Genomic DNA, 22,210 nt, shown 5'->3' with positions numbered 1-22,210 from the left:
ATTAGTACTTAGGATTGTAAACACTAAATGCCATGCCTCTTCTCCACCCCTACCCCCATAATACAGCTCTGGGCTTGGCAATTGGCTGCTCGGGCCCCAAATACTACAATCTGGGGAATCAGGTGACGTCTCACATGCTTCCGCATACCCATAAGTACAATGGGCAGTGTGGAAGCAGTGGTAAAGGTACATATTAGCACAGTGTTCACAACATTGGGGAATTTTTTTAGATGTGACAGGTTTCCTCTTTGAAGCTGTTTACAATCACGTTGAAAATAATAAATAAAAAGTAATGAAAGGGTTGAGGTATCTTATAGAGAAAATCTTGATTCTGCATTCTTCCGGTGCTCACATGACCAAAATCTAGGACGTCGGTCACATGATCTCTGCTGAAACAGAAGGAACAACTCTGATTCCCGTTCACCAGACATCACTTAAAGATGTAGCTGAGGACAATAATTGTACAACGTCCTCCCTCACAGCCGCACACAATGGCGGCATTGTTACACAATCCTCAAACCATTGAAGTATGTAGTACCCATGTCCATGCATGCTCTTGTAGCCCCCAGCCATGAGAGAAGCCAGTTAAAGGGAAGCAAAGGTCAGCAGCTAGTTTGGGCTGGACACTAGACTAGACTATCCCATGAATCAGAACACCATTTGAGAGAAGCTTCAGACCGAAGTTACAGTTTTCTGTCTTCAGAACCATGCACAGATTTCATGACAAACAATAAAGCAGGTTCAGCTCAATCATTGATTGAGGAACAGGACTTAGGCTCACCACACGCCAGGGGTGGGCAACTGCGGCCCTCCAGCTGTGCTTTAAGTACAAATCCCTTCATGCCTCTGCCAATGGGAGTCATGCCCGTGGGTGTCAGAGTCTTGCATTGCCTCATGGGGCTTGCAGTTCTACAACAGCTCACCCCCTCCCACACACTTTACAATCTGATTGTACAATCTCCTTATCATCTACTAAAACTTATAAGGGCCTCCCTGATCGGATACAAATTGATTGCACAGTTTAGGTATATCCTCATATTAAATTTTTGGTAAATCTTTAGTTGATTGCACAAAGATTGCACAGATTGTAATGTGTATGGTGACCCTTAAGGTGCCCACACACCTTACAATGGATGAAGTAATCTCCACCTGGGCCAATCTGTTGCACTTTTTTCAATCTGACCACAGATAATCTGCAGATAAATTGTAAGGTGTGTGGGCACCTTTAGGTGCAGATCAATGTGTATTTTTCTGTACTTGGAGGGTCTATAAATGGGTAAAACATGAGAACATAGTATTTAGCAGTTATAATCACATTTGCTTCTACAAATAATAGTGTTCAGAACTTTTATTTTACCCTGACATACACTTTTATAATACAATGGAATTCCAAATGTCTGCTGACCCCTCCACCACGCCCTAGACCATCCAGGGTGTAGGGTGTCCCCCCTCGCCTGAAGTGAACCTACATCTGGAGTTCCTCTAGTCTACAATCATATACACATCTATAGAATAACTCCGCTCCCAAATCACTCTTCACAAGGCGTGGTTCATCCCAGCAGTGGGCGTGACCTCCTAAATGTACTGCCTGTTTGTAGGCGTGGTTTCCGGGCTCCAGTGAAGTCCCAGGTTTGTGGGCGGTCACGTCTTGTTAATGAGCTCCGCCCACTGGCTCAAAGTAGCTCTAAACTGGGCTGGCTGGGGTGAGAAGAAGTCGGCGTGCTGGTCGCGATGTACTTCATGGTGCGCAGCCTGATCCCAGCACGGAGAGCCCTGCAGCCGCTACCGTGTCTGCGCTACAGCTCTGGTGAGTGATATCTGGAGGGGGCCACGTCGGGATGGTGGGGGGAGGGGATGCAAACTTTATTGACCGAGCAAGCAGCGGCATGCCATCGGAGCTGACTTGTCCGGTCCCTTCTCTACTGACGTGCTGCCAAAGTCTCATCCGGATTCTGCGAGCCCAGCACCCCGGATTGAGACGTGTCTCTTTTAGTTTTTGGTTGAGACGATCTGCTCGGCGTTAACGAACGATATTCACGAAAGCTGCAAACTCGCCTGAATGAATGCAATGTGAATGGATGCTGGTAGGACCTGCTGCATCCAAAGAAAATGCCAAGCTATCAAATGTAGGGTGGCAGGCATGGGGCGTGCGGCAGGAGGGCAGGCATGGGGCGTGCAGCAGGGTGCATGCCATCGGAGCTGACTTGTCCGGTCCCTTCTCTACTGACGTGCTGCCAAAGTCTCATCCGGATTCTGCGAGCCCAGCACCCCGGATTGAGACGTGTCTCTTTTAGTTTTTGGTTGAGACGATCTGCTCGGCGTTAACGAACGATATTCACGAAAGCTGCAAACTCGCCTGAATGAATGCAATGTGAATGGATGCTGGTAGGACCTGCTGCATCCAAAGAAAATGCCAAGCTATCAAATGTAGGGTGGCAGGCATGGGGCGTGCGGCAGGAGGGCAGGCATGGGGCGTGCGGCAGGGTTGTAGGCATTGGACAAGTGGCAGGCATGGGGCAAGCGTTGCGGTGGTAGCCTTACAATGGTGGTCCATGCTACACCATTACGAATGAGGGAGAATAGGCAACTGCTTTCATATGCGTCTAAACGCCCCATCAGGAAGCAACAGCCACGAACTCCATCTCTGGACGCAGGGCTTGGGGCTGCCGTCCATGCTATGCTATTATGAATGAGGGCTGGGGTGTAAATTAGTGATGTTGACTAACGCTGTTGCTTGCAGTCCAGCTCGCCTGTTTGAACGCAATGTGAACTGATATCAGTAGGACCTGCTGCATCCAAAGAAATGCAAAATTACTCAAATGCAGCCGCAGAACGGCCATCCATGCTACACAATCCTGACTCAGGGCGGACAGGTAACTGCGTTCATCAGGCATTGACTCTGACAATGTACAAGTGTGGCTGATGACTGCAGCTGTTTGCGCACATTGTGTGCACCCCGCCAGCAACAGAGGGTGTTGTAAATTAATTCACCTTTTCATTGTTTTGTTGAACTAACCCTTAAAACTTTTTCTCATGCAATAAACTCTAACAGATGAGATGGGATTAGAGGTGTCCTTGGAGCTGAGGCCTCATTTGGGCCAGGTTCACACCATGTTCTGGGCCAGATCTGGAACGCAGTGCATTGCGTCTTGCTGTGTATTTACCATGATTTCTGTCACAGGATTTTTGCTTGAAGGTGCGTTTCCATGCGTTCCAGTGCATTCCAGACCAGAGAATATTAGACCAGCAGTATTTTTTGTTTGCTCGCAGAACGGACTGCGCTTGTGTGAACAGGGCCCAAAAATACTATAAGGATACATTGGGATGCTTTTTTATTTGGCCCGGGCACAAACTGTTCTGGTCTGGACATGGTCCGGACATGATGTGAAGAAGCCTGACACCGGCATTGACAACCCGGCAATTATTTGTGTTTATAGCACATTTCCAAATGCTCATAATTGATATAATTCATGTGCTGTGCGTTTTAGGTGTTCAGAGAGTTGTGCATCCAGGGACAGAGCGGATACTCTGAACACTCCTTTTAATGCATGTACATGGAGATGCAGGAGAACTTGATCTGGAAGGAATAAACCTTTATACTTCCCAGGTAGTTTCTTCAGCATTTAGATGAAACAGATGCAGGTGGCCAGTGTCAGTGTAACTTTAAAGAACAACTCCGGGAATTTGAAAAAGTACCCTTGAAGTGGGGCTCCCCCCTCCCTACAAGGGCTGAAGATGGCTATACACTGCTCTGTATTTTCCATTCAACCTGCGGGCTGATTGCAGAAGGGCAGGTTCCTCCATCAACACTATGAGCCTGTTGATCATTTATTTGAGTCCGCTAGACAAAACGAGCACTTAATGTTTGCACTTTGGCATTGCATAAATGCACACCGAAGTGCACCTTCATGCAATGTGTTTAAAATGTGTAATGCGTTTGCGGTGCCATTACTTGTTAATGAAACCCCAGGCGCGGCTAGGATAACGCATGGTTTCCACCCCACGCATGGACATGTGTCAAACATGCGAGGGAAAACACGGCACGCTCGCAGTTGAAAATGCTGCATGAGCTACTTTCCTGCGCTTGTCCCGCGCGTAAGCAACCCATTGAATGGGCTCACACGCGGGAAGAACGTGCGTTCACACTACATGAAGTTTGAACAAGGCCTAAAAGTTCTTGAGTCGAGTGCCTTGCAGGGACTTGTAGTGCCACAGCCGGATGTTGGGGTGAAAGTTGCACCAAGCTGCTAGTGTGTTAGAATACGTTTCAGGGATGCTCTGTGCTTCTCCTTGCAGCACGATAATGAGCATGGCCGCTGCTCTGGTAAAAATGGGATTAACTGGCCCCAAGTGACACGTTATCAGCTGTGACCACTCACCCTCTGCAGGGACACACCCCCCTGCAGGGTCATCCTGCCCTCAGGAGGCTCTGTTGTGGTAGTTCCACGTATTCTGCTCATTCAATACATCATGTGTGTGTTCTACCCACACACAGCAAGCCATTCATTAGGAGAGGGCCCCGGGCTGCACGTTCATTATGGGTAATTTAGTTGCAGCTGATTGGGCCAAGCCTCTCACTCCAATTGAGTGAGAAAAGTGAGACCCGCCGTGTATATGAACATCAGAGAAGGGCCGCAGGTTTAATACGGTACGTACTGACTATTTAAAAGGGTCAGTCTACCCGAAAGAGATGTTTTGGTTTTATAATACGGGTACTGCCAGTCACCACAGCTGTGCCCAGTTAACACCACAAGGCGGGAGTGATGTTCGGTGGGTTTTGTAAAAATGCGGACATGTCTCACCGCAGTGCAGCCCACTATGCCGGAATGGAGTGTACACTTTGTCCACTCCAAATAAAGTTTAAAAAAAGAAAACGGATTACATGCTAGCCAGCCCACTAGAATGGAGCATTTCTGTGGACGGACTTATGTGAATGAGCCCACAGTCTGACTGTACAATCTCCTGGAGCCCCTGTTCACACGGGCGTACCATGAACGTGCATGGCGTTCACACGTCTTCATGCGCAGGCGGGCTTTTTTCCCCCCACACTTTGCTCATTGATTTCAGTGGGTGCCACGCGTGCAACAATCATGGCGAAGTAGCTCGTGCAGCTTTTTCAGCTGAGCGTCTCATGTTTTTTGGGGGCTGGGAAAGCTGATAATTGATTGGTGCACAGCACAATGGCGTAGTGGTTAGCGCTTCTGTCTTGCAGCATTGGGTGTCCCTGGTTTAAATCCCGGTCAGGACACTACGTGCATGGAGTTTGCATGTGTTCCTGTGCTTGTGTGGGTTTCCTCCTGGAAGGTTAATTGGCTCCTTATAAATTGGCCCTGAATGCATGCGCCATAAGGACCTTAGATTGTAAGCTACTTGAGGGCAGGGACTAATGTTTGTGTAAATTGTCGCCATTGTATCCTGTAATAAATAATGTTCGGTGGACAGGAAGTAACGAGGGGCATTTGATTTTCTGTATTTGCAGAAAATGTATCTATAATGAAAAAAGAAAACTGATGCAGCTGCCACATCGGACAAGCTGCTATGTAAACACACAAATACAAAACGTTCACAAGCTGCTATGTGTGACGTTTTTGTGCCCGGGATCCTATGGGTACACTGTCAGCCAGTATTGGCGGCCATGCTGTGTGTGTATATATATTGCATGGAATGTCTCCTGAATAGCAGTTTGGTATGTATACTTTGTGTATGTTGTGTCTTTTGTGTGCCCACTTCCCAAATTCTTCTGTCCTCACTTTCTCCTCCTCCCATACATACAGCAAGACGCACCCATCCCCCTCACCTCCTTCCGCTGTTAGCTGTGGCCTCATTGATGAGGGGGGGACTAACCCCCCTCCTCTGAAATCTCCGACCTGGCAAGCAAAATGTATTTTTTAATTTTTTTACTCTTTGTTATACACTTTAAACCTAAAAATATAACGGTTTTTTTTTTCTTCCTATAAATGACTTGTATCCCTTGCTATTGTTGGCACGCTTTGTAACTGCTAACATCCCGGATGTCTGGCTAATTCCTTTCATGTGTCTATTTTTTCACCGATCGCGCTGTGGGTGCCATTATTTTCTAATGGCACCCTTGTCGCGCCGGGCGGATCACGCGGTTTCCTGCTGCTAAAGCAGTCGCGTGTCACAAAAAGGTACATGTGCCTTTTTTTTTTTTTTCTTATTGCCACGCGGATGTCACCCCATTGAAAATCAGTGGGGCCGCAATCACGGCCTGCATTGTGCAGGAACGTGCGATCCCGTTATGTGGTGGTGCATTGACGTTAATGGCACCACAGCCTCGCCCGCAGTGCGATTAGACTAGTGGCAAAACATTGCCTGCGTTTTGCTTCACTGTAAATGCAAAAAATAGAGTGCAGCATTTTTTGCGTTTGCAGTGGACCGGGACACAGGCAATGTTTTGCCACTCGTCCGATCACACTGCGGGCGTGACTGGTGCCATTGACTTCAATGCACCTCCACACCCCCTCCCACGCCAGAACAAAGGGTGACGTTTTTTTGAGCGATTGCTGTGCGTTCCAGCAGCTGCCGCTCTGGAAAGCACTGCAATTGATATGAATGGGCCCTTATAAACACCAGACAAATATACAATTAAGTTCATCCTTAATACGAAGGTGCCAGCCGTGTAGGTAATTGAATTCTTACTTGGGATCCGTCTCTTGCTGTCTTTGTACAGCAGAGCTCAGACTTGGGGGAGAAGCGGCACAGATCAATCGGTTCTGCTGCAGTGCAGGGAGCATACAGATGGGGAGAGCAGAGAGAGAAATGTGAACTCATCACTGTGCTGCTTCTCTTTTCACTGCCCAGTCACAGGCTGGGGGATGGGACATGACCTGTAAGTGTTACATGCCCTGCGTCGGGGATAAATCAGGTCTGCACTTTTGCCAGACAGGGCTGTCCTATGTGGCAGTGCTGTAAAAATCTCAGGAGTGGATGGACAGATGCAAATTCTTACAGGTAAACCATAACCCTAGCACTGCAATAACTACTCGGGTGGGGCATTGAAAGCCTCAAAGTAAATCTGTCCTTGGAAAAGCATGGATGCGCCACTTCTGACTTGCTTCTGAAAATGCGAGTTGCCTGGCTGTTGTGCTGACCCTCTTTGCAGAAGTATGCAGATCAGGAAAGTTGGAGTTCTTTATCTGCACGCTTGTTCTGGGTTAATCCGGGCAGCCAGCATTTGCAGAATGAGAAGCCATCAATGGCCTCCTAAATGTATTGCCCCCCCCAGAAGAGGTTTCATGCAAAATTTGCAGCGTCAGTGTAAGCTTTAAACCTTTCCCATTCTGGTGTTTTATTCACAAAGATATAAGCCAGAAATTCAGCTTCCTGTCCGGTGTTTGTTAAATCATCCGCATGGCCTCCGTTATCTTCCTAGAATAATGAGGTTCCCCGTGTATGACCCTCTGGATCCTATAACGGTCATCCTTCTATACGCTTGTGTTTATGGTCTATTGTTACTCTTGCTTGGTAATGAATATGATTCTAGATCTTTGTCAGATTTGGTGCCTTTTCTTCTAGGACATGCTGGGACTTTTTGTTCCTATATATCTGAAGAGTGGAAGGTTTACGATTCTGTGTATATATGGTCCTTTTTTTGTACAAAGTCTTTTCCACATGAATGTGTTCTTGTTACAGGCTAGAGTTCTTGCGTCTCCAGTCAAAATCAGACCTCATAAATTTGGAGACATAAGTCCGGTTCTTAGTAAGGATGTGTTGATACTTAAAGGGGTTCTAAACCCTGTGGGGTTTTTTTGCCTATATCTACTGCTAGCCAGCAGTAGATATAGGCAAGAAGTTTAAAAAAAAAAAACCCCCACTTTAACAGTGGTTTAAACGTACCTAGTTATTGCTGCGCACTCCCGCGCCTAGAATCAGGAATTGCTCGTGTGACCACAAAGCATCTTGGGGTGGCCGCACGAGCCGGGAGACGAGCAGAGACGCAAGGTAAGTCTAGACGCGTGCACCTACATGCAGACACCGCTGGATCGGAGGGACAGAGCAGTCAGCACTGGATCGGAGAGCTGCTGCAGTGTTGGAGGAAAGATCGGAGTAAGAGACATCATTTAAGGTAAGTGCTAACATTAACATGGGGGGGGTGGTGAAAAAAACTTGACTTTAATGTCACTTTAAGGCCCTAGGAGGCTTGTACCCAAAGGTGTGCGCACAGGGTGTGCCTGGGCACACCCTAATTACCCCCAGTGTAACATCAAAAACCGGAACAGCGGGCACAGTGTTTAGTGACTGAGCTGGTGGAGAGATCACTTGGTGACCAGCTCAGTGATACAGAGCGCAGCAGCACTTGCCATTTACATTCCTCACATAATAGCTGCAGTCCTTGGTGCCTGGGAAGAAGCTGCGAGAGAGCCTGACTGTCTTCCCATCCAATCAGGAAGCCGGGTGGGTGGTCACCTGCCAGGCTCCCTACTTGAGTATTTTTTTTGCACACCCTAATGCAATGGTCTGTACATGCCTATGCTAGTACCCCTTGCCATGCCACCTTGCTACAAACTTTAGTTACTACTTTTTGATGTCCCATCAAAGTCAGACTTGCGTTATAAATTTGCCGAAATAAGTCCTGTTCTTAGCCCTCAAGGCCCTAGGAGGTTGGAACACCTTGCTGTTCTACCTTGCTACAAACCTTGAGTTACTATTTCTCAGTCACCATTCAAAATCAGACCTACCTTTAAAAATGTAAAGAAATGAGTCCGGTTCTTAGTAAGGACGGGTCACTACGCAAGGCCCAGGTTAGCAAAGCATTGCTGGGATATCTCATCTGTCATCTCATGAGATCTCAGGGAAAGGTGTTTTCCTCCCATGAGATGATGTGCATAGTCACATGTGCCAGAAATGTAGGAAGTGAAATGAGATCTAGTAATCTGCTCTTGGTAAACATGGCCACTGTCAGAAGACTGGGGGTAGTAAAGAGAAATAAGGTGCAAAGAATACAAAGCCGGCAATTATCTAGAAGTATCTGTTTGCTGATTGTCATTACTAAACATTTCTACAGGTGTGTTTTTGTTTTAAAGATTTGGGTAAAGGTCCACTTTAACAAAAATGTATCCTCTTTGTGCACCACTCGGCTGTAGATCCTCCAATCATCTCTGAATTGGTGCTGACACTGTCCTTCCTTCTGGAGGGGGGCTACTTTTGTTCCCCATGGCCCTGTGTGTGTTGTAAAGTAGTCGGCACTCCAAGCTCGCTCCTGTGATGGACTACAATCTCATGTTTAGTTTACTAATTTGTATTGGGATTGTAGTCCATCACAGGAGTGAGCTTGGAGCGGGTGGCTACTTTACAACACACACGGGGACCATGGGAAACAAAAGTAGCCACCCTCCAGAAGGAAGGACAGTGTTGGCACCAAGTCCGAGTTATACACAAATAAGATACATTTTTGTTAACAGTTAAGATACTTGAATGCATTTTGAAGATTTGACTCCTGAGTCACTTTAACAGCCCATGCTGTAGTCCTGTTTGTAATCGCGGACATTTGTCTGAGAATGAGGGTGGGGACATCTGAGGTTGAGAATCTAGGCATCGGCCTGATGTACAGTTCCACTGCTTGTCGTGCAGCATGCTTCCATGCATCTTAAAGCACCCTTGTGGACTGATATCCTTATTCTGGTTTCCCTGCCAAGCAAGACACCAACTTGGAACAAGCGTGCAGCCAGTGAAGTCTGAAAAGTCGAACATCATGCATGCCGTTTGCTTAGAAGTGAAGCCAGAATCAGGATGGCGTCTCTGGATCTGCACCTTGACTGAAGTGGGCATCAGCAGCCCCATGTTTTCTATTGCCAAGGCTTCCCTTATTAGCAGCACTGGTAATTGGTCATGGCTTCCCCTATTTAATACTGTAATAAGCTAAGCAGACACGATGTAATTACCTATACATTTCATTCTGAGCACTGCTGTTTTTCTTCTTACAGCAGTTCCTAATATCCAAGAGAGGACTCTGATTGCTGTGAAGCCAGATGGAGTACAGCGGAGACTCGTTGGCGAGATCGTGAAGCGCTTTGAACAGCGCGGGTTCAAACTAGTGGGCATGAAAATGTTGCAGGTACAGTTGTTTGCGTGCAGTGTGGTCACAAAGCATGTATACTCCACTGAACATCACCAGCACAAAAGCCGTCTCATCCAGGAGCTGAAAATCTACTTGTTGTGCAACTTTTCCTCAGCCAGACAGCATTGTATTTCAGTTGTGTGATTCATCAGTGTTGTAAAATACGCAGCTGCAGGTTTGCAGTGATGTACAGTCTGGCCATGGTGCCTATGCTGCTTTTTTGATTTATTCAGCTCCCCTAGGCAGTGGGTGAAATGTCCTGCAGAGACTAGTTCTAGGCAGCCAGTAAAATCACTACATGAGCTGATTCCTGCTAAAGACCAAATGTTGCCATGATGCCAAGTCAGAAAGTCCATTTAGATTATCTGGAGGATTGGTTACCAGTGGACAGTTGTTGGTAATTGAATTTCCAGTCTTATATTTTTATAATCGTACAGTCTTGCCTCTCAGGGATAACTTGGTTTGCTGTTATTCACTTGTATTCTTTCCCTGTTGTCTTGGCAAAGCAAAAGGCAGTCAGTCTGTCCTAACTCATGCCTGTAATCAACAATGACCTATCGCACAATGACCTATCACATAATAAAGATGTTGTCCAGATAATGCAGGGATAGACAAATTAATACGGAATTTGAGCTCTAGCAAAGGCATCCCGAGGCTGGGTGTCACCGGGAGCAGAGACCGGATGACACCGCGCTATGACGTCATCGTGCATGTGCGGTAGTCTTATTGACGCCTGCCAGCGGCCATCTTGACGATGGAAGCTGGCAGAGAGAGGAGGGGACGTTCACCCGGCAGGATGAGGTATGGCGCCGGGTCCCCTCCTCTCCCGACACTGTCGGGCTCTTGGTCCGTGACTGTGACTGAGTGCCCGACTTTTTTTAGGGGGTGACACCAAAATGTGTCAGTCATTTTGGTCTCACCCCTCCAATGGTTCTAGTCTGTCCAATCCAGGAGCCAGCAGGATTTTTTTAGGCACCAGCTACATTGACAACTAGAAAAAACCTCAGAAGTTGGGTGCCAGCTGTTATTTTTAAGGGGCATTGGTGACCTTGCTCCTGGGATAATGTGAAAGAACGATGCATGTCTACTTTCAACAATTCTTTGCCTGCAATCTCTTAATGAGTAGTTTATGATGGCAATGCACAGGCAGATATGAATACTCGATTTCAATATTAAGAGATGTCTGCTCCAGCCTCAGATGGATTCCCAACAGCCTAGATTTACCCTAGACCCCACTGTTCTCACTCCAAAAGGAAATTCTTCTGTTTTCCTGCCTGGAGCTGGACGCACAATCAAAGATTTCAATGTACAACGAATGTCACTGATCAGGTTTAATCAGCAGTAAGACCTCCGTGAACAGGGCCAACTGATCAGAAGCCGATTAATCGATTATTTAAAAAGTTGACAACTTTTTCAATCGATTATGTCGATTAGTTGTTGCAGCCCTACTATAATATACCATTATTTTACATGCAGGATTGCGTCTGTAATAATAAATCGAGGTGGACACATTGGATTAGGGAGTAGTGGCAGAGAACCCCAATGTAATCCCAGCAGCCCCGACTTTGTGGGATTAGAAGTGGAGGGGTTTGATTGTTTTGAAGTACACAGTAATAGTTTCCTTTTCACATCAGAGACTGTCTGTAACAGTCCGTGACAAGGGAAGGAAATGAATAATTACTGTGTGTCATCCAATTCACTCTTTGTCCTGAGCTAGATGCTGTGGCAATGTAAACAGTCCAGGATTGTATGAGACATGGTTCTTTTTTTTTTTCCCCCAAAGCATATACACTGAGTGGCCAGATTTATTATGAGCACCCCATCAGTACTTCGTTGGGCCACGAGATAACTCCACGAGATGACTTCGTTGGGCCGCCTCGTGACTCCACGAGATGTTGAAAAAAGCACCCTTGACTCCACGATCTGACACGGCACTGTTGCCCTTCTGTTGTCTTGTACCAGTCTTGCCACTCTCCGTTCTGCCCTAACATTGACTAGTCGCTGACGGCCACAATTCGCACGTTCAGACCCAGATTTTCGGCTGGCAGTCCAGTCTTTAAACACTTTAACAACAGCTGCTCTTGAACATATCACAAATTCTGCTGTTTTGCTGATACTCGCTCCATGGCTCCGAGCGCCAACAATCATCCCACGTTCAAAGGCTGTTAAATCGCGTTGTTCCCCCGTATCTTCAGAAAAAAATCACTTCTACTGTCGTGGTAAACAACCTGCTTCCCTATTTATAATGGTCTGGCCCTCTAGCAACTTCAGCACGAAATTATAGCTAATTGGCCTACAGTCAGGTGGTCCTAATAATCTGGCCACAAAGTGTATGTGCACAGTCTTGCCTGCTGCCAGTTCTGTGATCCTGATGGTCATGCCAGACAGCATTGACAGGTCCTGCATCTCTACTGCAGCTTATATAGCGTGGTCCAGTACACAACCACAGCCTGCAAACTGAACAGTAAAGAGGCAGAATCACCACTGTGCCCTACTGCTAGGAGGCTTCCTGTGCTAAAATTACTGCTCTGTGACTGCAATAGAGCCTTATTAGCGTCTAGTGTTGGCGTTCCCTATTGCAGTCTGAATCTTGCTGATCACATTAGGCTGATGTAGAGACAAACTTTTGTACAAAATTAATGGAAAAGGGATACTTTGGTACTTTTAAGGAACGCAGTGTTACCCTCTACTCTCATAGGCATTCACTCCTGTTTTTTTTTTTTTTTTTTTTTCTTTTCTCCAGTAAAACTGCTAAGAGTGACAACACAGTAAGGTGCCCCAGCCATCAACCATCCAGTGTTGTCACCCTTTCCTAATGGCTGCACCTTTTCCTAATGGCTGCCATTGCAATGCTTCTGATGTCGTCTATTATCTTAGGCCGACCATACACTGCTCTATTTTTCTCGTTCAACCCACAGGCGGAATGAGAAAAAATGGAGCCGATTCCTCCATTTTAGGAGTTTGTTGATTGAGGAATCCTGCTGTTTGCATTGTGCTCAGACAACGGCTAGTCAGAATGTCCAAATAGCCGGCTCTGATCGTATGAAGATTTTCCAGCCGCCTCCTTCGATCAGCTGACCAAGGGATGCCGACCAAAAGGCTGTTGGCACCCGGCAAATTTCAGCAGGTTCCTCAAACGGTCCAAATTCGCACAGTGTATGGGCTCTCTAAGGGTTCTCTCCATGGAGCAAGAGGGTGGTCACTCCCAACACAGTGTGTCATGCCCAGCCCCACCCTTCCCCGTGTGAGTGACGGCACCTGCCCCATGGTTTAGTATTTTGCTACCTACGGCACTGGGAAGAGGGGGATTGAGAGATGTAGTTCTGTCCCTGACAGCTATGTCACTGGAAATTACATTGCAGCATAACCACTCTAGGCTATAGCTATGACAGCTAATAACATGACTGCTATTTTGAGCTAAAAAAAGTTTGATATAATTTTTAAATGAACTGGACAATTGTATTTGGTATATATTGCTTGCATGTGTAGTTTTACTGCCTTACTGTTACAGCTACTCATTGCAGTAATAGATGAATGAAGTTGAGTCCTTTCAAACAGACTTTCATATGTACTTTCTCTGCCTAGGCCCCAGAAGGGATTCTAGCTGAACATTACCATGACCTGAGGAGGAAACCTTTCTATCCATCTCTTATACGCTATATGGCATCTGGACCTGTGGTAGCCATGGTAAGTATACCATTCAGTTATGACCTGACATTAATGGTTTAGGTTCTATTCTGTTTTCTATGTCAGATTACACGTGCATGCTGTGTGTTCTATACATCTGTTGTCAACCCCATTGAAGAGTGACGGTAGAAAAAAAATGAAGTGGTCCATTGGGTCTGCCTCATTCTAAATGAAGTCTAACTAAAGTCTTATATAGTGGACCAAGGACCTTCTTCCTCCTGCTGGTAATCCTTCCCCATTTAATGGTTTCCAGTCCATCTCTGTAGTGAAATGATGTGGAAATGGCCAACTCAGAATGGTTGATGTGACAATAATGGCACTATATGTATATAGTAATCTTATCTTTTTTTTTTTTTTTCCCCTTACAGGTCTGGGAAGGGTGTAATGTTGTGCGCACGTCTCGTTTTATGGTGGGCGAAACGGATGCTTCTCTAGCTAAGCCGGGCACTGTGCGTGGAGACTTCAGCGTCCATATCAGCAGGTGATTGCCTTTGTTACTGCTGGAATGCTATATAGCATTTGTAATGCTCCATGATTGCTGATTCTAGAGTGGCTCCAGTTGTTGAACCCTTGACCAGTTTAAAGCTAAACTATGCTCTGCCTATGCAAAGCAACCGGTTGACCCCAGCAGTATAAATTTACCTTTTTCTTCTTTCGCCTGCTGCTCGGTAAGCCCTGGAAGCCAAAGGAAATGGTTAGTTCTTTGAAGGAGCATCTGAATCACTACATGCTGGGCTAGCAGGGGAGCCAATGGAAGGTAAATATGTCTATGTGGAGGTCTGCAGTAAAGTGAACCTGTTGCTATGCTCTGCACTGCCCACAGTTTACACCAAGTTTAATATGGAGGAAAGGGGGGGGGACCCACAGGGTATAGAAACTGGAAAAAAAATTTATAATAAAAATGTAAATGGGCACCGACCATTTTGGGTGTAAACGGGTGTTTACACCCTGTCTAACTGCCTAAGTACTTATATATTTTTGCTAAACTATATGGTTGCGGTCAATTTTATGTTATTACATTTTTTTTTTTTTTTTTTCTATACACTGTGGGTGGGGGTTTTTAATTTTTTTTTTTTTTTAATTTCCTTTTCCTCCATATTAAACTTGTTTTCACACGGCAGGATCTCCAGCTGTAAAACTTTTATTCACTCTGTGGCCTTGCATGGCCTGCTAGAACTCAACTGAGAGATGGAGACAGTGTTGTCACCCTATAGCAGGAAATGTTTTAATGGCAGGATCAACAGGCATTGTAATGTAAGCTGCAGATTTAGAAACCTTGACCTTGATTTGACATTATATTACTGTCAAAGCTGGTATGGGATTGCAGTGATTTTGGGTTTGTTTATTTTAATAATTCATATAAGATTCTTGTACAATGCCAAATAGGTTTTTACAGCAGGTGAATAAAAGGAAAACATTGCAAAAGAGGCCTAGAGCTCCGCCTGAATAAAAAAGGAATACAAAATATACATTGTGGTGAATTTATAGAAAATGGAGCAGACGAAATCTGGAGCAGCTGTGCATGGCAACCAATCAGCTTCTCTCTTCAGTGAGTTCAGTTAAGATTTGATAATGATAAAGTGAAGCTGATTTTATTTATTTTGTTCTATAACCACTTGGATCCACTGCATCCAAAAACCACTATGTTCGTTTTGAATATCTTCCCACAACTCTTCTCCATTTATTGCTTGGCCTGCCCATTGCTTTTGCAGCCTGTCTGCTTGTGTGAAAGTATAATGAAACAGCCGCCACATGCATGAAGATAGCCAGGACATGCGACCTTGGCCCTATGGTGTTCAATTTTCAGACACGTAAATTACAATCGGCAAGCCATCCAGCTGACGGAAACATTTACACAGAGCAGTGGTATGGGGTTCAATTTAAAAATATAACTGTAGCACTCAAAGTGCACTCCTTCTATAAATGTCAGTCATGTGGGTTTTCATCGTGAGGGACAGCTATAGAATGTCAGCTGTCATTTCCATACCTTTGCTATTTAGATCCAGGGCTTAACTTAAGCAAAGTGTGCATTGTCCATGCAGGCAAATGCAACAGGTTCCCTTTAGGCCCCATTAACATGGTGAAGTGCAGTGGGTTGGCTCACACACATCAATGCACGTTGTGTTAAGTCAGTGCGTTCACTTGAATGGGCTGCCAAAGTGCCATAAAGGAGCAGAAAATGCCACTGTGCTATTTTTTCTTTTCAGTGCAGCACATCATGGGTGTATTCCTTCAGTGCTTTGGGGTGCCATTCAACATGAATGGCAGTGCAGTAATGGCTGCATGGTGCATTGCAGTAAAGGGCACATTACCGCAACACAAAGGTGTAAAGGACCTAATCCACCTTCAAGCAGCTATGGTTGCCTTTCCTTCACTATCTCTGTATTCAGCTGCCATTAGCCAAAAATCTGATATATCCAGGTATGCTGAAGCCATGTGACTTGCTTGCCTTTGTCTCATGTGACAGCACTAGTGCACGGTGATTGGCCAAGCCTTTTCAGATGGGGTCAAAGAGGATCCACAGCTCTTTGGGAGTTCCAACTGGAAATACTTGTACAAGGCTTTCTTCACTTTGGCTAGTGGCTGAACATTTTGGAGGGGGGGGGGAAGTTATATTCAACTGGCGGTGTTGGGCATTAAAGTGAACCCCCTGCATGGGGTAAGCACAGGTTTGCTTTAAAGTAAACCCTTCTTATGAGTAACATGGTGAATGCCATTAGTGAATATCGAGGGAATTCATGGCTTAAGAAAACCGTTATGGGGAAATATGTAGGCTGTCATTGCTGAACTACCTTCAAAAAAAAGCCAGTTGACTGGCTATGGTTTCAATATTTTGTCATCGACTGGGAACTATGGAGCCACTGAGGTCAGAACTCCTGACTGTCATTTTAAATCCAAGATGGAGAGTATTGAAGCCAAGGACTTGGAGTAGAGGAGCATTCTCCAGGCTAGGGCGCTGGCTGTAGAGCTCGGTTTTAGCCGCTCGATAATATGCTACAACCTGATCTCTTTTTTGATCTACCAACAAGCATGTAGTGCATTGGATACAAATTGATTTCCTAGTTTAGGCAGGTCCTCCTCTTGCATAGTAAATCGAACGTTGATTGTATGGCTAGCCCTAGTAGAAGGACATGTTTGCTGTAATGATATCTTAAAAGAACCTTTTTTGTTTGTCTATTTCCAGGAACATCATCCACGCCAGCGACTCCATAGAGGTAGCCGAACGGGAAATCAGCTTGTGGTTTCACAATACGGAGCTGATCGACTGGCAGACGTCCGATCACAATGACTTGTATCAAGTTTGATGCTGCTACATGGCCCCCCTAGACGCACAAAGACTCTTACATCCTTTCTGAGGAGCCATTAAATAGCTGGTGACTGGCATCATACCTTCTAAGAGTGGTGCTCATTAGTTTACATTCTTTCCGTCCAGGCCACCGTTTTGGGAAGTTGGCAGCTCACCAGCCATCCTTGTTACTGTTACAATAAATGGTCATTTTTTTTTCTGCCGTCTTTATATAAAAATAGCTGTGTGCCAGTGTCCTGTTTATACCATCAGTCATGAAGTTGTTCTGTGGGGTTTTTTCCCATTACTTTCCCTCGCATGGGAATGTTGTATTTCTGTGATCTTGCCCTTCCTCTGCCTGCAAAGTGTCTGTTTATGAACCCTGTACATCATAGCACTTCATCACACAGCTATAGAGCAGAGGGTGATTGCTGAATCACTGGTTGGAAACTGCGGATAATGGGGATTGCTTTACAGGACAAGACCAAATGCCCTCTGGTTTTTATAGCAAAGCAGTGAGGATGTGCAGTGTAGAAACAAATTGGTTATCTCACTATAATGAAGTGAAAGCTGTTTGCGATTATCATCTGAACTCTGCACATCGTCATTGCTCTTTGCTGCTTTGTTAAAGCCCAACCGGACATTCCATTTAAAAGAGAAATAAAGCCAAACCACTCTTTATTGCCTTTTTTGTCCCTTTTTGGGGGTCGCAGGAATACATTTACGTATAGTGGTCTACTGGCCCCTATATGCTGCAGCCAGGAAGGATCCTGAGAATCTACCTGGCTTCCTGATTGACAGCTGGCTCTTCCTCTCTAGAGCCAAAGCCTGTTGTGCCCACATCCCTCCACTGTGTGTCCCTTCAATGAACACTGGCGGACCAGAGAGAGGAGGGGGAGAGAATCCTTGTGGGGAGCGGTGACTGGCAGCCACTACACTCTGCAGGGAGAAGCTGAATAATCAGTGGTGATTGCTTAGTTCTCAGTATATAGAGCTGGAATAAGACAGAGCCAGCGTGTGACACTACAGCTAAGTATTGGGAAGAGTACATTTTACTCAACCAATACTACTTTAAATTGGCTACGTGTGTCATGACAAAAGCTGTGTGAAGTCTTAGTCTGCTTTCTTTAGAAAGCAGCCACATCCTGTGTATAAAAGCCTGTACCCTGCCGTTATGCTGTAGTAAAGGATTGTCGCTCTCTGCAAAAGTCTGACGTGCCCCTGGCTGAGTCTGAGCTATGGCTCGCCAATGGACAGGGTGCAGAGTTTTCATTCCAGCCATTAGCAAATGGCATATTTTAAAGCAAAATAAATGAATCCGTTTGAAATTGTGCTTTAAGGATCTTGTTAAAAGATATATTGTGCCCAAAGGAAACATATATATTCTCTTTTTTTTTTTTCTTCAACTTGGGAGGGGGAGAGAGCCATTGGAGAATATTGATAGGCGTGTTATGTTGACATGCATTGACACGTGTTATTGTGCATTTGTTGCTGTTTTTTTTTTTTATCCAATGCATCGGTATAGCGTGAGCAGAGTTCATTTATTTTCTGTGGGTCTTTGCATTGAGCCTGTGCTGATCAATACAGACAATGTGTGAATAAGCCCTTACAGAGAATATGTTCTTGTTTTACTGGTGCTTATGTGGCTGAGAATATTGTGACTGGGCATATACACCAAGGCTAGATTACTGTATTGTTAATGATGGTGTAGGGTTAAAAAGGGAGGTTGCAAGCTGTGGGGTGTAAAGCTGCCTGTACACACAGCCCTAGTGCCAAATCCTGCCCTTTCCCCTGTCTCCTGCCATACAGAGAGCTTCACAGGGATCCTGCCTGCTGTATTTACACTTTTGCAATCAAATTTGAGAAAACACCTCTGTTATGTGTTCCTATTCACACATCATACTGAAAAGTAATAATCATTTTTTTTAAAGATATATTAAATTTTTTTTTTTTTAAAGATGTTTTGTTGCAGCAGCAGGCAACATAGCTGAATCATAGCGTTCATACATGGACAACGCAATTAAAAACATAGCATGGGAACCTCTACTTTGTACAGATGACTCATAACTTCTTATTGTATAGCATAAAAGAATTAGAACTGGATGCTGTACCCCAAAAAGGACAGGTGCAGGACAAAGGACTAGTCACCAGTTGTGTTCTTACTGCAGCTGATCCTTCCCCATTAGTAATGCACAATGCCATGTTTATAGAGGGAAGGGGTTTGCTTTATGTCACAGCCTCCAGCAAGGAGAACAGTGAGTAACACAGTGGTCAGATCTCCTGAGATTAACAGTACAGAGAAAGCCTGAGATCTCCTTCTGCAGATATTCACCTGACGCATGATGCGGTAGGTACAGGAGCACTTAGGCACACTCATATATCAGAATCTGTGCTGATATTTTGCAGGAGGAACGCCGCATAAAGGGTAAATGTTCAGGCACTAACCACTTCTAAATGTGGACTGGTATACACTGCTAATGTTTTTATATTGCATTTTTGGAAAACTTTATGCAGACTAGGACTAGAGTCCATATAGCAAAAGGCATGCACTGGGTTACATTTACATAACCAAATTATTTATATAAGAGGGAGAGGACAAAAACAAAAAAAGAAAACACTAGAAGGTGTCCCTTAAAGGCTAAGTTTACCTTTCTGACCATGTTTCATAACACTCCCATATTCATGGTGTAACCTGAAACACGGGGTCACATTCAGGGCCGGATTTACTCTCCCTGCCGCCCCAAGGCCAGGTTCCGCAATGCACCCGCCTTGTGGGAATCCGGACCTGGTCACATTGCATCCCCTTTACCCCTATCCTGCCCCCACATTTACCTGAATTATGAGGTTCTTATCCCTACAAGCTGCTTCTCTTTTGTTTGTTGATGTGTCATCCATTTACAGATCTTTTTGACAGGATCTGGGAATGGAGAAGCTACAAGTCCCATCCGCCTTGTAGAGGGACTCGGTGAAATATGAGTGCGGAGCCATCACTGTACTTGCATTCCACTCATCCACCCCCCCATGTTGCTGAATAGAGAATCTGCAAGAGCATTGCCCCCATGCTGCACTGACCGTGAGTGGATGCCATTTGCATGCTACTATCACCCCTATATGGTGCTGACGCGTAAAGGAATTATACTTGTCCGTGCCAGCTAGGGGCACGCGGGCTGCGTGAATGGCATATGCCAGGCGCGACTTTATAAATGAACCCCCATCGTGTAAATGGGCCCATAATAAAAAAATGTCTGTGCATAATGTGTACATTAAACTAATATAACCCCAAGCCCGAGTAGCATAAAGCATGAAGATTACATTGTGTGCTGAAGGTCCTGCTTAGGTGCAGTGTACAGTTTTATATACAGTTTAGGGCATGTGTGTCACTTTCATGAGGATACCGGCAATCTTATTGTGGTTTGCAAGTGCCAGAGATAAAGGGCCCCTTCAGACTGTTGTGATGTGGCTCTGTGTGCTGGGCCGTGCCATTCATCATAATACAACTTGTACAGTGGCTGCCAACATACAGCGGCACACCACAACGCACATACCGGCGGTGTATTGGGGAAAAAAAGGTGCATGTACCGTGTTTCCCCGAAAATAAGACACTGTCTTATATTTTTTTTGCCCCACAAAAACACACTAGGTCTTATTTTCAGGGGAATGTCTTATTTTTTTTTTTTTTTATGTGCAACAAAATGTACAACAATCTAAAGTTATCTGGTATCACTCCGTCTGTCACAGTACCGGACAGCTGTACCAGCAGTGCGGACATCAGACAGTGGAAAGCGCGGTAAAGTACGGTACCATTTACCAGTTCACATTACAGTACAATACCATTACATTAAGCAGTGCCTTCGTGGGACAGCAGTTGGTGAAGTCTGGTACTGGAGTGCTCCCTGTCACTGCGCTGGCCGGAGGGAGTCCCCTGTCATCCCCTTATTACAGTATGTCCCTGCAGGCTGATACAATCTCTCCTGCTCTTCAAGTTCCCCCTCACATGCTACCACCAAACTAGGTCTTACATTCGGGGTAGGTCTTATATTACAGGAATCTTGAGAAATAGTGCTAGGTCTTACTTTCGGGGTAGGTCTTATTTTCGGGGAAACAGGGTATGTTCAATGGCACATAGAGATTCTTAGCAGCCAAATTATAATGAACAAACTGACTTAAAGTAGTATTAAATGCTGAAACTTCAATGAATCAGAGCAAACATACATTGCCCAGCATAGGATTTCATTATATTTTTGCTCAAACACACTGTCATTATGTGTCCTAGCAGCTCCAACTCTCAGCTCGGCTTCCCTGAACTTCCTGTCCAGTACAAGATCACAATGGAGAGAGCAATCTCCAGCAGCCGTCCCATCTACTAGCCTGGAGGAGCAGGAAGCAGGGGAGTGTCTTGCCTTGCTGTGCCTGTGTGATTGTGGAGACACACACAGCTTACTAGCACACACAAGAGTGGCTCCGTAGGACCCTGCAAGGGAAAGGAGCCACCCTAAAAAAAACATTATATCAGGACCAGTGCTCAGGGGACCAGCTGATTCTGCAAGAAGCTAAAACGTTTAAGGATCAAAGAGCAGCGTCCATTGTAAGTGATTTCCCCAGCATTCAAAATAATTTAAAAACCTTTTGAGTTTAATATGGTTGGCAGCAGGAACCATAAGGCCACCCAGCACTTCAGGTTGGTAGCAGGAACCAAAATGCCACCCGCCACTTAAGGTTGGTAGCAGGAAACATAAGGCCACTTGCCGTTTCAGGTTGGTAGCAGGAACTGTAAGGCCACCGCCTGCTTCAGGTTGGTAGCAGGCACCATAAGGCCATCCGCCGCTTCTGGTTGGTAACAGGAACCATTAGGCCACCCACCGCTTCTGGTTGCTAGCAGGAACCAGAAGGCCGCTTGCCACTTTAGGTTTGTAGCAGGAACCATGAGGGCCACCTGCCATTTCAGGTTGGTAACAGGAACCATTAGGCCACCCACATCTGGTTGCTAGCAGGAACCAGAAGGCCGCCTGCCACTTTAGGTTGGTAGCAGGAACCAGAAGGCCACCTGCCATTTCAGGTTGGTAGCAGGCACCATAAGGCCACCCTCCGCTTCTGGTTGCTAGCAGGAACCATAAAACCTCCCACCGTTTCAGGTTGGTAGCAGGAACCATAAGGCCACC

At 45.6% G+C, this 22,210-nt stretch overlaps 1 protein-coding gene across 2 annotated transcripts; it reads left to right on the top strand.

Annotated features, from left to right (window-relative positions):
* The first annotated feature begins 1,702 nt into the window (after window positions 1–1,702).
* NME4 (NME/NM23 nucleoside diphosphate kinase 4) lies at window positions 1,703–17,184 on the top strand. 2 transcript variants are annotated; one of them, XM_018561437.1, is made up of 5 exons: window positions 1,703–1,807; window positions 9,948–10,075; window positions 13,664–13,765; window positions 14,134–14,246; window positions 16,950–17,184. In XM_018561437.1, exons 1-5 carry the CDS (start codon window positions 1,732–1,734, stop codon window positions 17,068–17,070), a joined length of 540 nt encoding a protein of 179 aa, XP_018416939.1. In that variant the 5' UTR covers window positions 1,703–1,731; the 3' UTR covers window positions 17,071–17,184. The 2 variants fall into 2 exon arrangements, with proteins under 2 accessions (XP_018416939.1, XP_018416948.1); XM_018561446.1 differs by lacking the exon at window positions 1,703–1,807 and adding an exon at window positions 4,518–4,541.
* The last annotated feature ends 5,026 nt before the right edge of the window (window positions 17,185–22,210 follow it).

This window comes from Nanorana parkeri, unplaced genomic scaffold (genome assembly GCF_000935625.1).
Source record: "Nanorana parkeri isolate BGI_ZX_2015 unplaced genomic scaffold, ASM93562v1 scaffold19, whole genome shotgun sequence".
NCBI classification, from domain to species: Eukaryota; Metazoa; Chordata; class Amphibia; order Anura; family Dicroglossidae; genus Nanorana; species Nanorana parkeri.
The sequence above is the reverse complement of the archived record's forward strand: the minus strand, read 5'-3'. Positions and strand labels throughout refer to the sequence as shown.

Coding starts and splice junctions, on each gene's coding strand:
- NME4 (XM_018561437.1), top strand. CDS start 1,732: ATGTACTTCATGGTGCGCAGCCTGATCCCAGCACGGAGAGCCCTGCAG. Junction 1,808..9,947: donor GTGTCTGCGCTACAGCTCTG/GTGAGTGATATC, acceptor TTCTTACAGCAG/TTCCTAATATCCAAGAGAGG. Junction 14,247..16,949: donor TTCAGCGTCCATATCAGCAG/GTGATTGCCTTT, acceptor GTCTATTTCCAG/GAACATCATCCACGCCAGCG.